At 51.1% G+C, this 15,380-nt stretch overlaps 1 protein-coding gene across 4 annotated transcripts; it reads left to right on the top strand.

Moving 5' to 3' along the window:
- The first annotated feature begins 1,996 nt into the window (after positions 1-1,996).
- On the top strand, positions 1,997-15,341 carry CLK2 (CDC like kinase 2). Of its 4 annotated transcripts, none has more exons than XM_078382261.1 (13): positions 1,997-2,186; positions 4,525-4,694; positions 5,366-5,594; positions 7,768-7,858; positions 8,278-8,344; positions 9,286-9,402; positions 10,276-10,442; positions 10,623-10,717; positions 10,937-11,066; positions 11,437-11,519; positions 12,584-12,663; positions 13,925-14,015; positions 14,618-15,341. In XM_078382261.1, the coding sequence occupies exons 2-13, from the start codon at positions 4,525-4,527 to the stop codon at positions 14,798-14,800; spliced, it is 1,503 nt and encodes a 500-aa protein (XP_078238387.1). In that variant the 5' UTR covers positions 1,997-2,186; the 3' UTR covers positions 14,801-15,341. The 4 variants fall into 4 exon arrangements, with proteins under 4 accessions (XP_078238387.1, XP_078238388.1, XP_072840311.2 ...); XM_078382262.1 differs by having other exon boundaries at positions 7,765-7,858; positions 10,940-11,066; XM_072984210.2 differs by having other exon boundaries at positions 7,765-7,858.
- The last annotated feature ends 39 nt before the right edge of the window (positions 15,342-15,380 follow it).

Here is a 15,380-nt window from a genome sequence, read left to right as displayed (position 1 = left end):
CAGAGCAGTTGGAAAACCAGACCTTCCCCCTCCCAAGTAATCCTCCAGGCAGATGCTTGAGAAAGACATCAAGGTTCATGGTCTTGGAAAACAAGACGATGAGGCTGAAGAAGATTGAAGCTTGCTGGACAAATCAGGTTAGGAAAAGTTGAAGTCGGCAGGAAAAGAGGACAGACAGATATGAGATGGATTGACTCATTAAATGAAACCACGAGCTTGAGTTTGCAAGAGCTGAGCAGGAGAACCTTCTGAAAGTTTGCCCTTTCATACGGTCATAATGGGATGGAGGAAATTTGTGGTCACATAAGAACACCAGAAGGGAAGCAGATACCTCCCCTTGTCTCCAGCTCCTGGTGTTTATCATCCACACAATTAATCAAAGCCAGGCCTGGAGCCAGATTGAAATGGATCGAGATAATCTGCCTGATCTGAATGCCACCGGAGCTTAGATGTTGCTGCTGACTTTTGCTGTTTCACCAAAGGCACCAGTTCCCAAATATCTTACCCTTTTGCAGCATCAATAACCAAGAATCCAGTGGTACCTGGAAGATTAATGCATTTGTTATCGTCTGAGCTCTTGTGATCTACATCTCACCTCATTGGTGTTTTTCAAAAAAAAAATCAATCAATCAATAAATCATCTTTTATAATCCCACCGTTTCTAGATCCTGGGAGCTGCGATAGCTCGTGACATAATTTAAAAAAAAAAAAAAAACAGATCACAAGTAAAATCCCGATCGCTTATAATATTAAAGCACAAAGAGATGATTGCAGGGCCCCAGGAATGGAATTAAAAGCAGTTCTGAAGCCCGTTGTAGGACGAGAGGAGCAAAACACAACTTGGAGGAAGAGATAAAGAGAACGGTCAACAAATCCACAGATATAACAAACTGAGAAAGGTTGACTCAGGGCACAGAATCCAACTTTTAAGGTTGATTTGACCCGAAGAGACGTGATCAAGAGGTGATGGGTCAGCTGTCTTCAACTATCGGAAGGCTGATCATGTGTAGTTCCCAACCTTGGGGCCCCAGATGTTCTTGGACTAAAACTCCCAGAAGCCTTCACACTCCAGGCTAGCCTCCCTTTGTGCTGGGCACACTGGCTGTGTCCCCACCACTGCAGGGGTGGATTTTGGGATTTGTGATCCCCCAAAGTGACTTTTCCAAACTTTGTTATATCTCCTAGCAAAGGAGAGATTTTGTTATATCTCCTTGCAAAGCACCTTATTTTATTTTATCATTTTTATTAAAATGGCCCTTGCCACAATTAATAATGTTATTTTGATATTCTTGTGCTGTTGCTACTGTTACTCGTGCTGGTCTGATTTATTTATTTATTTATTTGATTTTTACCCCGCCCCTCTAGACCATGTCTACTCGGGGCGGGGGGGAGGGAATCAGGTGGGCGTGGCCTGTGGGACCCGCCCAGGGGCGTGGCTATGCCATTTGCCCCGCCCCCAGCCACGCCAGAGGTGGGACGAGGAGGAGCGCATGTGCCCTATGTTTTCTTCTTTCTGCAACGAATGAACGTGGATTTTTGATTTTATGGGCATTCAGCCCTGGGCAAAAATCTGGCTAAATTCGGTGGATTTCTCTGTCTAAGCCTGAATGAGAAGGAAAAGCATAAAGGTCTGCTACTTTTTGCCAGGAAAGCTGGAAAAGTTACTGTAGTACGTCCTATACTCCCTACCCTATTTGCACCGCACTTCTTTGATCCCTGTTTTTTTTTTTTTTTTAGACAGCACACGGGCATCCGAATTCTCGCTTGAAATATAATTATGGAGATAAATAAACATCAATTATTAAATTCGGTTCTGAGAACATCAACCCGGAAGCTGACCCTCCGGAAAAACGGAGGCGGCTGCTCTCTTTGATTCTTATCTCTACGGTCCGCAGGTTTCACGCCGCGACCGCCCTTCCTCTCCGTGACGTCACGAGCGCCGCCTTGAACGCCCTGTCCCCCGTACGTGACGTGAAAGGGCGGCGCGGGAGGCGACGTCGTGCGACGGCGCATGCGCAGTGCGCGCCCCCACCGCCTCCCAGCCGCTGGGAGGCTTCGGTTCCCCCCCCCTCCGTTCCCGGGGCGGCGAGAGAAGAAGAAGGACCGGCCGGAGCGGGGAGGCCGCCGCTGCCGCCGCCAAGACGGACTTCCTGTGGGACAAGCGCACCGGGCTGGCGGCCAGAAGGGTGCGGGGGAACTGCGCCTGCGCCGTGGGTGTTTTTTGGGGGCGGTGGGGTGGGGGAGGGGCGGACGAACCCCCCCCTTAGGGTGGGGGAGGGGTAAGTGGGGGGAGGGCAGGGGGGTCCTTGAACTGGGCAGGATGGGAAACCCCCCCCCCCTCCCAAAGGTCCAGTCTTGCAAGGGAAGAAGCGAGTAGTTACGTTCCTGGGAGTAACGTCGTTACTAACGATCAGGAACGGCTGGGGAGCTCAGGGGCTGGGAGGGCCAGAGGTTGGGAATCCCTCCCCTGTGGAATAAAAGCCAGCCTGGGAGAAAGGGAGGGGGGGGAAAGCTCACCTTCCCAACGCACCCCTGGAAGAGAGGGAAACGAGGAAACCCCTTTCTGAGCTTTCTTTCCCCTGGGAAATCCCATTAAAATTTGGGATTTTAAAGCCACAAGTCAGAATTGACTTGACGGTGATGATGAATAGGAGACTAAGTATTGCTCGTCCTTGAGGTGTTTTTTAAAAATAAATCTGACATAATCCTAAAATATGCATCCCTGTTTTTTGGGAAGGGGAGAAGGATATTAAGGGCTCTTCCCTTCTCTTGCTGCCCCCCCCACATTTTCCCTCGGGTTATGATCATAATAAAGATGCTCCTTACAGTAATGCAGTCCCTGTCCAGATTTCTTGTGCAGCCTCCACTTCTGCCCAACCAGAGGAAGAGGCTGGCGGGGCTCCAGAGCTGCCGCCTGTTGGTGAGGTTTTACTGGCCTAATAAAACTGTCACCCTCTCTTGTTTTTTTGGATCGTGGACAAGCACAGCTCAGCTTTTTTTTTTGGGTGTGCTGGATTTATGAGTGCTGTTGGTATTAATCTTTTTTAAAAAAAACTATATGAGATCTTGCCAGCGGGACAAGGATACCTTTAAGCGCTTTTAAGTTTAAGAGCTTTTTGGGGTGGAGGGAATCTCTAGTACTGTCTGGCTCCCCAAAATGTTGTTGTAAATAGTTACGGACCTTGTATCTGTAGGGGATTGTTTTCAAGCCCGCCCCGTGGATGCTGAAAATTGTGGATTATAGCAAATGCTATGCATAAGATGGTCTCTGGGTCCATATAGTGGCCATTTTTGGCGCTCTCCTCTTTCGCCAGCAACAGTTAGAACTGGATATGGAAGAACTGATTTGTTCAAAATTGGGAAAGGAGTATGACAAGGCTGTGTATTGTCTCCCTGCTTATTCAACTTATATGCAGAATCCAACATGCGAAAGACTGAACTGGAGGAATCCCAAACCGGAATTAAGATTGCCGGAAGAAATATCAACAACTTCAGATATGCAGATGATACCACTCTGATGGCAGAAAGTGAGGAGGAATTAAAGAAGCTCTTAATAAGGGTGAAAGAGGGGAGCGCCAAAAATGGTCTGAAGCTCAACATAAAAAAAAATCTTAAGATCATGGTCACTGGTCCCATCACCTCCTGGCAAAGAGAAGGGGAAGATATGGAGGCAGTGATAGATTTTACCTTCTTGGGCTCCATGATCACCGCAGATAGTGACAGCAGCCACGAAATTAAAAGACACCTGCTTCTTGGGAGGAAAGCAATGACAAACCTCGACAGCATCTTAAAAAGCAGAGACATCACCTTGCCAACAAAAGTCCGAATAGTCAAAGCTGTGGTTTTTCCAGTAGCGATGTACGGAAGTGAGAGCTGCTGACTGCCGAAGAATTAATGCCATTGAATTGTGGTGCTGGAGGAGGCTCTTGAGAGTCCCCTGGACTGCAAGGAGATCAAACCTATCCATTCTGAAGGAAATCAACCTGCTCATTGGGAGGACAGATCCTGAAGCTGAGGCTCCAATACTTTGGCCATCTCATGAGAAGAGAAGACTCCCCGGAAAAGACCCTGATGTTGGAAAGCATGAAGGCAAGAGGAGAAGGGGGCGACAGAGGATGAGATGGTTGGACAGGTTCATCGAAGCGACCAACATGACTTTGACCCAACTCTGGGAGGCAGTGGAAGACAGGAGGGCCTGGCGTGCTCTGGTCTATGGGGTCACAAAGAGTCGGAGATGACTTAACAACTAAACAACAACAAAGTTAATGTTACCAGAAATGGCCAGTAGAATGAGCCAGAGACCATGCTATGTTGAGGGATTGCTATATCCACATTTTTCAGCATCTGTAGGGGGACCTTGGAACTGATCCCCCATGGATATGGGGAGGTCCTACTGTATTTTTAAAAAACCCTAAAGGTTTTGGTGCTTCTCCCCATTGAATATTTCACTGCCCGTCCGCATTTGAGGGCTTGGCTGTCTGACACGGCGTACGGCTAACCCCCCCCCCTTCTCGACTCCTGCAGATGCCCCACTCCAGAAGGTTCCGCTCTTCCGAACGCAGCAGCCGGAGCAGCTTCCACAACCGCTACAGGGTACGGAAGCACAAGCGGCGACGGAGCCGCTCACGGTCCTCTAGCAGCAAGCGGCGGGCCCACCACCACCGGGAAGAGAGCTACCACGTCCGATCCCGAAGGTAAGCGGGCCCCAAGAGGGGAGGATCTCTGGGGAACGGAAAAAGCAGAAGGGCGGTGGAGCAGCTACAGGTCACTTACCGGTGCCTCAGGGGGGCCGAAGTGGGAACCCCTTTTTGCCGTGGGTTGGGTTTGCTGGAGGCTAACCTTTTGCAAATCATTCAGCGTTTGCCGCCAGAGTATATACAGTGGTGTCTTGCTTAACGAGCGCCCCGTTTAATGATGAATCCGCATAGCAATGGCTTTTTTGCAATCACAAAAGCGATCACATTGCGATGTTTTATATGGCCAAACATCGCTTTGCGATGATCGGTAAGTGTTTCGCTTACCGATTTTCACTTAACGATGTTTAAAAAACAGCTGATCGGTGGCCGCCTGCAGCGTTTTTGCACCCTTTCCTCGCTTCCCAGGCAGCGAAAATGGCGGCCGGATGGAGGATTTCTGCATAGCGGTGAGTTTTTCCCCCATAGGAACGCATTAAACCTGTTTTAATGTGTTCCTATGGGGTTTTTTGCTCCACATAGCAACGAATCCGGATAGCGACGATTTTTTCGGCATGGATTATCGTCGCTATGCGGGGCACCACTATATAACCATTCTTAAGGTTGGTTAAGAGCCGCCTTTGCTGCTGAATGCATCCACATAATTCTGCTCAGCTCTGCCCTTTTTCCAGCTACGAGGACCACTCCTCCGACCAGCGGCCCTTCGACCGGCGGTACTACGACGGCTACCGGCGAGCCGGGTACAGTCGCGAGCGAGGCGACGCCTACTACCTGCCCGAATACCACCCCTCCTATGAATACCAGCGTTCCCGGGAAGGCAGCTACCGCAGTTGCAAGAGCAGCCGGCGAAAACGCCGTCGGAGGCACCGACGGAGCCGGTCCTTCAGCCGGTCCTCCTCGGTGAGTCCTTCCCAGCGCCTCTGCTTCTCGCCGCCATGGGGGTCGGGAGCGCCTGCCGGGCCTGTAGAGGCAGCCTGAGGTTGAGGGCATGAGATCGTTTTGTTCTTGATGGCTCTGGGAGGTCGGGGGGGGGGGGCAGAGGTGGGGCAGACCTCTTTGGAAAGCTAGCGAGCTGCAGAAGCCCAAACGAGAACCGAGGTCTCAGGTTGTCGAAAGATGTCAATAAATCTTTATTCCTATTTCAAAATGCTCCACACCTTTGGGTTCAGGGCCTACATCAGGAGCAGTACTTAAAAATGAAGATAAATTGGGTTGCCAGCCACGAGCTCAAGGCATCTTGTTTTTCCGCAGCCCAGATATTCATTCATACAATATTGTCTGTATGGATATGAAAATGAGTACTAGCTATAGGCAGTTACAGTCGTCCTGAGCTTGTTGCGTCCAAACTTATTGTTATTTTTATACATGAAGATAAAATAAACGTATAATTTTTAAAAAATTATTCTATATTTGGCTCAAGGCCTCCTGAAGAAGACTGTGAGCCAAAACGCATTGGGCGTTCTAAAATCAGAATAAAGATTATCTACATCTCTCGGCATCCTGGGACCTGGTCTGTCATGTTCACTTCTTTTACTGTTGGACATACCGGCGCGTTTATTTTCTCCGTGGAGCTTGTAAGCTGGCTGTGAGGGCCGTAGCCCTCCCTTGCCCGTTGTTCTCTAGCTGAGAACAAGTGGGTTCTGACCCTGGAGGCAGTGGAGCCTCCTGCTCACAGATGGTATGTGTTGGTCCCAGTCCCTGCAGGTTTACTGAACCCCATCTTTCCCTTCAAAAGCGACCCACGTGGCAATCAGAAACTCCATAAAATTGTCCCAAGGTCAGGCTGTGCCAACTTTCAAATTCTTTTGCAGTTCTCCCTAAAGATGTGGCCAAGGGGGGGAGGCTTTCACGACAGAGATCCGGAGACTGCTTGAGTCTTAACACACACCCTGCTTGGACAGAATCCATCAGGACTCCCCTGCTCCTCGTGGGTGTCTCCTTAAATTCTTTCTGGGGTGGCCATTTCCCGTTTCCCCCTGTTGGGAACCTTAAGCCCCATGGCATAGGTGCCCACCTTGTCTGGTGTCAGATTCCCTCTCTGCGAATCGTGGTAGAGTCCGTTGTGATGCGCAGTGGATCTCAAAGGCAGGGGTGGAAAGCCTTTGGCCCTCCTGAGGTTTGGGCGTTCCAATCCCAGAAGCTCCCGTGGCAAAGGATTCTGGGAGATGTAGTCCTCAGCCTGTGGAGAAGAACCACCGATTAAGTCGCTCTGCTCTAAGGCTGCCAGAACGACGGGCACTTAGGATGTCTCTTTCTATTGGCTCATACACTATGGACGTGTATGGCTCGGTATTCAACCCGGTTCCTTCCACCTGCCTTGGGCTGCCGTGTGCTCTTGACCCTCCCGTTGACTGGGAGGGTGCGAATGACAGTCCAAAATGTCTAGAGCGAATCCGTTCGGGGAAAGCTAGTGGGATTAGAAGCAGCTTTACGGGGGAATTTTGCGGCCCTTGCCTGGAGAGACTGGGGACCGAACCTGCGACTTCGGGTTTGCCAGCTCCCTGCCTTACCACTGGTCCACGTTCGCTTGCGTGCTTCAAAAGTTGCAGCTTGTCTGATCGAGCACGTGGCCTTGTCTTGCTCCGCGTGGGCCGTGACTCTTTACTAGATGCCGCAGACAGGGGTGTCTGTGTGTACGTGTGTCCTTTCCCACCTTAAGCTTTTTTGTTTGCGCCGTTCATTGGCTCTGGCGCGGTTGGAACCCATCCCTGCAGATACTGGGGTGTGTGTGTCCTACTGTTCATCCTTTTATTAATTTTCTTTTTTAATTTAAAAATACAAGTCCTGAGCCGGTGTGTCTTACCTTGATGGTTTCCCTCCCCCCCCTTTGCACTATCCCTTATCGTTTTTATACATATCCGTGCACCTCTCGCGCCGTCTGAACTGGCCTGGGAATCCTCCTTCAAATCCGCCAACGGGCCTGCTGCTGTTTCTGCGGGCGCGGGCGCTGGCTGGCCCCTCCGCCGCCGGGCGAAAACGGACCACCTTCCTCCCACCGATCTCCCCACCCGCTCCGCCGCCTGGGTCTGCCCTCGGGGGACCCCCCCCTGCTCCCGCCACTTCCCGGCAGCAGAGTCACCAAAGCAGCAGGCGAGCCAAGAGCGTGGAAGACGATGCCGAAGGCCACCTCGTCTATCACGTCGGCGACTGGCTTCAAGAAAGATGTACAGCAGCCCAAATCGTAACATAATCTAGTCTCTAGTTAAGCTTCCCCCTTGCAGTCACACGATTGTCGTCTTTCCTCTGTGTTCCTTTCTCTCTCCCTTTTTTTCTTTTCCATCTGTTTGCCGTAGTTACTTTTATTTTTAAGAAACAAAAAAAATACCAGATCTCTTCTTTTCCTCCCTTTGTCTCCTACGTTCTCCGTTTCCACTACCCACCCTTCTTCCTTTCCTTTTTCACCTTGTTATCCGAATGCTCTAACGTGTTGGGGGGATGGAGGGGGGGTTGGCCGGTTCTTTGGGCCGCCAGAAGCGGCCGTTGTGGTGATGCGTGGTTAGACGGTTCCCCCGGGTGCTGTTCGCCCCCCACCTCACCCCCTCTTTGTTCTCCACCCCCCTTTTTTTCTTTTTCTTGCCCTCAGATGAAATCGTCAGCACCCTCGGGGAGGGCACTTTTGGCCGGGTGGTGCAGTGCGTGGATCACCGCAGGTAAGGAGGGGGTAATGCGTCCTTCACAACCCCTGCTCCGCTCTTGTAGACCTAAAGCTGTGGCTTCTTTTAGGGAGTCGGTCCATCTCGTATTTGGCCCTTCCTCTTTTCCTCCTGCCTTCCCCAGCATGGTGGTCTTTTCCAGAGAACCCGGCCTTCTCATGAAGTTAGGACAGCCTCGGTTTCAACGTTTTTGCCATCCAGAGAGAGACAGTCCGGGCCAGAGTAGGACCTATCGGATAAATGGGACTTACGGAAGGGTTGGCTCATCAGATCCCCACGGATTCACGGGGTCTACTCTCTTTGCAACTTACCATATTTTTCACACCATAAGACTCACTTTTTCCCCACAAAACGGGGGTGGAAAGTCTGTGCGTCTTATGGACCGAAGAAAACAGATTATATTTTCCTGTTTTCTTCTCCTAAAAAATTGGTGCGTCTTATGAAAAGGTGCGTCTTATGGAGCGAAAAATACGGTACTGCACTAAGCAATAGGCTTTTGGCTGTTGTGCCATTGAATGCGAGCAGCAGGAATGCAACTGTGGCACAGTTGTGGGGTTGTTGGTTTTGTTTTATTTTATTTTATTTTATTTTTTGCCTTCCTATCCTGCTCCGTTACTTCCCAGAGGTGTCTAGAGCAGGGAAGGCAATGCAGCACCGAAAAGCTTTCGGGTTTGGCCCAGCCGGCCTGTTCTAGTGGGCTAGAAGAGAGCTTGCCAGTGGGTGCAGTTAAATTTATGGAGAGGTAGCTGCATGCGTAAAAAAAACACGACCCAGTGAAATAGGGGCGAAAGGGGAGGGTGGCCGTTGGTGACATTGCCGTGCAGAGCCCAGATGTGTGAGAACCGAGCCAGGTGGGTTTTCCCCGCATCTTCCCTCCCCTTCCTCCCTGCAAGGAGCTCGGTCCTGAGATTGCGTTCTCCTGCCTCGCTCCCCCCCAGGGGTAACACACGCGTGGCTCTTAAAATCATCAAGAACGTGGAAAAATACAAGGAGGCCGCCCGTCTGGAGATCAACGTGCTGGAGAAGATTAACGAGAAGGATCCGGACAACAAGAAGTGAGTAGCTGCACCAGGGCCCAGGCGGATGATGTGCGTGTAACGTAGCGCGCCTGTTTGCACCCGTGGCACCCCCCCGAATCCCAAGAACTGCATCTCAGGGAGTGTGGGGGAAACTTTTTTCCACCTGGCTCCCAAAGTTGTTGTTTTAAAAAGATTAAACTTTTCCAAGGTCTGCATTTTAGTTTTTCACTCTTAGCTTGCAGTGGTTGGTGGCCAGGAGGTAGAATTAAAACAAAACAAGCAAACAAAAAAATCAGGGCTTCCATGGCCCCTTAAAGACTTCATTTCCGTGTGGTTTTTTTTTTCTGGATTGCAGTCCACTTCTCGGAGGCAGATGGGCAGGCAAAGACGAAAGTGGCTGCTTTTTGGAGAATAGCTGCATCCTGGGCAAAGCAGCCGGGGTCCTTTGTTTGGTTTGAGCGCCCTCTTGGGGAAATGAAGAGCAATCTTCAGACAGCCCCCCCCCCCGGAGGACTCAAGTCATGGGACTCAATGTCCAGTTGGACTTAAGTCACACCAGCAGCTCAACCCAGATTTGACTTAGTTTTTTTCCCCCCTCCCCAAAGACTGGACGAGCGATTCGGAACTCGAGATGGAAGCTTTCGGAAAATGTCCGTTTAATGTAAAGAAACCAAGGAAACTTAAGTCTGACTTGGCATAAAAGTCCCGCACCCCTATCTCTGGATATGAGACCCCCAGATTCTCCGATTCTCAAGAGCAACCTCCTTCCCCCATTTGCTGTGCGCGTGTCGCCTCTTTCCGAATCATATCCGTGGGCGGGCAGTCGCTGGGTTCGCCCGCCAGGCTTCTTTGTCTCCTGTTTTCCAACCCCTGTCCCCCCCCACTTTTGGGGGGGCTCTTCCTCCCCAGCTTGTGCGTGAAGATGTACGACTGGTTCGACTACCACGGCCACATGTGCATCAGCTTTGAGCTGCTGGGGCAGAGCACCTTTGACTTCCTGAAGGACAACAATTACCTGCCGTACCCCCTCCACCAGATCCGGCATATGGCCTACCAAGTCTGCCAGGCCGTCCGATGTAGGTACCAAATACCTGGAGCCCAGCCTGGAGGGGGGATGTTGGTTGCTGGGGGTGCAGGGCGACCCGCTTCAGTGAGGTTTGGGGGGGGCGGCAAAGTCCTCGCTCTTTCCCTGATGCCACCCTCCCGTGAAATAACGCCACCCCCCCTTCTCCTCTGCTCTCCCTCCGGTCCTCCAGTTCTGCACGACAACAAACTCACACATACAGACCTCAAACCCGAAAACATCCTGTTCGTCAGTTCGGATTACGAGATGACGTACAACCTAGAAAAGGTGAGCTCGTCCCTTCTGGACTCCGTTCCGGGTGGTGGCCGAAGCGGGCGCCATTCCCTTTCAGCAACCCGCATGGGAGCGTTTTTTCCCCTCTCTGCCCTGTTTGGGAGCTGGGCAGGCACCAGAAGGCCAGGTGGGGCTGACGGGCAAAACAGAGTTTCCTGGGGTCCTTTAACCATTCCTTCTGTGTCTTTCCCCCTCCCCCCCCCTGCTTGCAAGAAGCGAGACGAGCGATGTGTCAAGAACACGGCCGTCCGAGTGGTGGACTTCGGCAGCGCCACCTTCGACCACGAGCACCACAGCACCATCGTCTCCACGCGGCACTACCGGGCGCCGGAGGTCATTCTAGGTCAGCTTGCCGCACTCCCTGGTGTCTCCTCTTAGAACGGCAGGGTGGGGAGGGACTCTAAAGATCATCCAGTCCAGCCCCTGGGGGAATTCGAACTCCCAACCTGAGGCTCTGCAACTGGAGATCCAAACCACTGAGCTATCCAGCAGTTAATAACCTTAAGAAGGGCGGAGCGGGAAGGACCCTAAAGGTCATCCAGTCCATCCATTGTCGAGGCCCTGGGGGGCATTCGAACTCCCAGCCACTGAGCCGTCCAGTCGATTGTGGCCGGAGGGGCCAGCCTGCTGTACCTGTCGGGAGAGGAAAAGGAAGGTTGGCTTTCTGTATCTGTGCGATTTGCCCCTGACAAGTCTTTTTCTCAACATTACAGAACTCGGTTGGGCCCAGCCGTGTGATGTCTGGAGCATCGGTTGCATCATCTTTGAATACTACATGGGCTTCACTTTGTTCCAGGTGGGTGCTTTGCAGGTGTGGCAGGTTCACCTGTAAGAGTGGTCGGCAACCTGAGGCCCTCCAGAGGTTTTGAATTCTCTCATGTTCAGTTTTGAACATTGGTTAAATTCCTTTAGCTGTGCAATAGAAGTGTAGGGATTCCCCAAGTGGAATAGTTTCAGGTTCCTCCGATTAGTCCACCCCTTTTCTCATCAGCTGGCACTTAACAATCTCCAGAACTGAGAGACGTTTGTAAAGAGAAAGAATAAAAAGTTTCATTACTTACAGTTGTACAGATCAAATGGCCAGTTGACAAACGTGACTGCTTTCAGCCACAGGCCTCAACAGATTACTAACTGGCAAGAGCTGACAGAGAGGGGGAGAGGCTCTCAGCAGAGAGGAGGGGCTTTCTTTAAGTTCAGGACGAAGGATTGGTTCGTGCCGGATAGATTGATTGTCACTCCAGTCCAGAAAAAGTCCCTTCCAGTCAAACTTACTAAAGGCAGCCTGCGAGGTTGCAAAAACTCCAATAAGGAGGAAGACTAAAAATGTTGTCCTGCTTTAAAAACAAACACAATCAGATGTTTAATGACTCGAGGCGCCTAATCGGGGAGAGGGCTTTGTCAGGTTCTGGCTCCTTCTCGGGAGCGTTCCTCCAGCCAGCAGACGGCACCGTTTCTTCCGAGGAGAAAGACGATCCCCAGTTGTAACAAGCCCGTGGGGTCAGAGAAGCCTTTGCCGACCACCATGCATGCCCTCCTCTCTGTGCGCGGTGCGCGTCTCCTAGGGCAGATGGGAACCGGATCCCAGCCACAACCGAAGGGGCAAAGCGTCCCCAGTCCTAGGCGAAGACGCCGGGCAGAGGACCAGCTAGTTTCTCACTGGCTCTGTTGGGTGCCTGCTGGATCCCGAGGTTCAGGCGATGGAAGCTGTGGTCGGTGGGATCTCAGTCTGCTTTGGACAGATGCTTCTTAGGTCTCCGAGCCTTGGCTGGGGAGCCCTGAGCCCCAACGCCGGAAGCGAAGGCCCGTCTTATTTCTGCGTCTCCCTTCCTTTCCATCGCACGAAACGTGTTTTCCCTTTAGACCCATGACAACCGGGAGCATTTGGCCATGATGGAGCACATCCTGGGGCCCATCCCGTCTCGGATGGCGAGGAAGACCAGGTGAGCCTCTTTCCGTGCTTTTTGGGGCGGTGGGTGGGTGGGGAGGTGGTCCCTGGAAGACGGACAGAGATGCTGGTCAGATCAACCAGCTTTCCTCCTTTGGGGACAGAAAGGGTTGTCGGAGTGCGCGAGGATGAGAGAGTCACGAGTCTGATGAGAGAGAGAGAGTAAACTTGCCAGGCCCATGGCCGGCTAACTCATCTCTCCAGTGGCTTCTTCGTGGACCTCCTCGTCTCAGTCTAAGCACCCCCATCTCACTGGGAGAGGGTGGAGATTTTAACAGTGTGTTGCCAGCTTTATGACTGGACACACTTTAAGAAGGACAGGTCAATAACAGTAAGGATAATGGTAGTAGTAGTTGTCGTCATTGAGATAATAATGCTGTGTTTCTCAAAAAATAAGACAGCGTCTTCTATTACTTTTTGCTCCAAAAAATGCTTTAGGGCTTATTTTCAGGGTATGTTTTATGTTTTTTCATGTACAACCATCTACATTTATTCAAATGAAGTCCTGTCATCTTCTGGTTGCTGCACAAGGGTGGAGGACGGGGGTTTCACTTAACTGGGGTTTATTTTTGGGGTAGGGTTTATATGCCAAGCATCCTGAAAAATCATACTAGGGCTTATTTTCGGGTTAGGTCTTCTTTTCAGGGAAATGGGGTAAAATAATAATAATAATAATAATAATAATAATAATAATAATAATAATAATAATAATAATAATAATAATAATAATAATAATAATAATAATAATAATAATAATAATAGGTTGTGTGTGGTATTTTTGGATAATACAAGTAACAATAATACAGTTGGTCTAGAATAATACTAACAACAATAGCAATAATAATTGTGAGCCGTCAAGACAGTTCTGGTGACCGCTTTCAGGATTTGCCAGGTAGAGAATACTTAGAAGTGCTTAACCCTTCCCTTCCTCTAGGGGGCACCCCGGGACAGTGCAGCTTGCCCAAGGCTACCCAGGCTGGCTCTTCTCCCAGAAAGCACAGTGGGGGGGAATCGAACTCACAGTCTCTGGCTCCCCGCCAGAGACTTCAACCACTGAGCTGTCCAGCCACCTTTTAGATCTCTAAAAGAGATATTGATGGCTCAAGTTAAGATTATCAATGGGAATACGTTTGTGGCTTGTACAATAAATGATTTGTCTGTTCCTGATTCGTAAGTCCCCTGTACATTATGGAATAGAAATTGTTTTATGTCCCGCCGTTTGCCGCTGACATCTTTGTCACTCTCTGTCCCTCCAGGAAACAGAAGTATTTCTATCATGGCCGCTTGGATTGGGACGAGAATACCTCCGCGGGGCGCTACGTGCGGGAGAACTGCAAACCGCTGCGGGTAAGGCAGGAGGAAGGGGACTTCCGGTGTGTGTGTGTGTTTGTGTGTGTGTGTTTGGTTTATTTTAAGGTTCTGGGAGGAGACGGGCCGAGCTGGGCAGGGCTGCGTGGCCAGCCTCAGTGAGATCTGGAAGAACAAGGGCCCTTTCACGGACCAGAACTTCCTTCCACTGAGTCAGATAGAGCTTGGAGACGTTACTGCGTTTTGGTGAGGGTCGTCCCCATTGTTGAGGGCTTCCGAGCCTCCAACGGCTAGTGAGAGGAGCAACGCAGCCAAGAACCCACGGAAGGGACTCTCCTCCTCCGTGGTGTCTGGTTTGGGGCAGCTCTGCTCGCCGTGGAGCGCTCTCCGTTTCTCCAGGCTCAACTTTGGCCAGTTCTTTTTGCCTTTCCCCGTTGATCTGATCCGCTTGGATTTGGGTTCTTGTCTTGAGCAGAGGGTTGGAAGGGGGGGGGAACCTTAGAGATTCCTTCCAGCTCCATGATCTGTGGATTCCTACCAACGTTTATCCCCCCTCCACCCGCCCGCCCGCCCACTCTGAGCTGCAACCCCCTTCTCGAGGTCATGGGAAGTGACTCTTCTTCTGCTCCTCCTCTTTCTAGCGATACCTGGCCTCCGAGGCCGAAGAACACCACCAGCTCTTCGACCTCATCGAGGGCATGCTGGAGTACGAGCCGGCCAAGCGGATCACGTTGGCCGAGGCCTTGAAGCACCCCTTCTTCGACGCCCTCAAGCTGCCGCACGGCCCTAAACCTTGGGACAGCAGTCGGGACGTCAGCCGGTGACCAGCGGGAGGGCCCTTTTTTTGCCCCTCCCTCACCGCCGATTTGCCCCCCTCCCGACACCCACACCGTTGGCCCCCGTGGAGGCTCGTGTGGTTATAGGCTCATGCATTTTGGTGCTTTGAGAACCAAAACAGGGACAAAAATCCTGATTCGGATCCTGACACTCCAGGTTTTTAACATGTAAAGCTTGTTCATATGTGAGATAATGTATATATCACATGCGGGAAATCTTGAAGTTCTCTCCCTCCGTTCTCCTCCCCCCGCCCCGTGTAAATACAAAGAATTTCTCTAAGTTCATATCTCTCTCTTCCTCCTGCCCCAATTTTGGCTGTACATATTTCCTGTCCCTCTCTCCCCCCCTTGCTTTGCACCCACGTCCAATTTCCCCCCTCCCTTTCCCATGTAAGTTATATGGCCGGTGGTGTCCCCTCGGGCGAATTATTTTTAGGACGCTCATCGTAGCCCATGCCAGTGCCAGAGTTTTGTATGGATTTTTTTTGTACAGTCTTTGTGGAAAAATAAAATCCAACCTGAACTTAAATGCCGAGATTGGCTGTTCGCCGGCGGCTCTGCGTCTTGT

The sequence above is a fragment of the Pogona vitticeps genome, chromosome 15, assembly GCF_051106095.1.
Source record: "Pogona vitticeps strain Pit_001003342236 chromosome 15, PviZW2.1, whole genome shotgun sequence".
Taxonomy (NCBI): Eukaryota; Metazoa; Chordata; class Lepidosauria; order Squamata; family Agamidae; genus Pogona; species Pogona vitticeps.
This window is presented reverse-complemented; position numbering and strand designations above follow the sequence as displayed.

Excerpts from the sequence above, each read along its gene's own strand:
- CLK2 (XM_072984210.2), top strand. The coding sequence starts at position 4,525 with ATGCCCCACTCCAGAAGGTTCCGCTCTTCCGAACGCAGCAGCCGGAGC. Across the intron at positions 11,520-12,583 it reads TGGGCTTCACTTTGTTCCAG|ACCCATGACAACCGGGAGCA; the intron begins GTGGGTGCTTTG and ends TTTTCCCTTTAG. Across the intron at positions 14,016-14,617 it reads AGAACTGCAAACCGCTGCGG|CGATACCTGGCCTCCGAGGC; the intron begins GTAAGGCAGGAG and ends TCCTCTTTCTAG.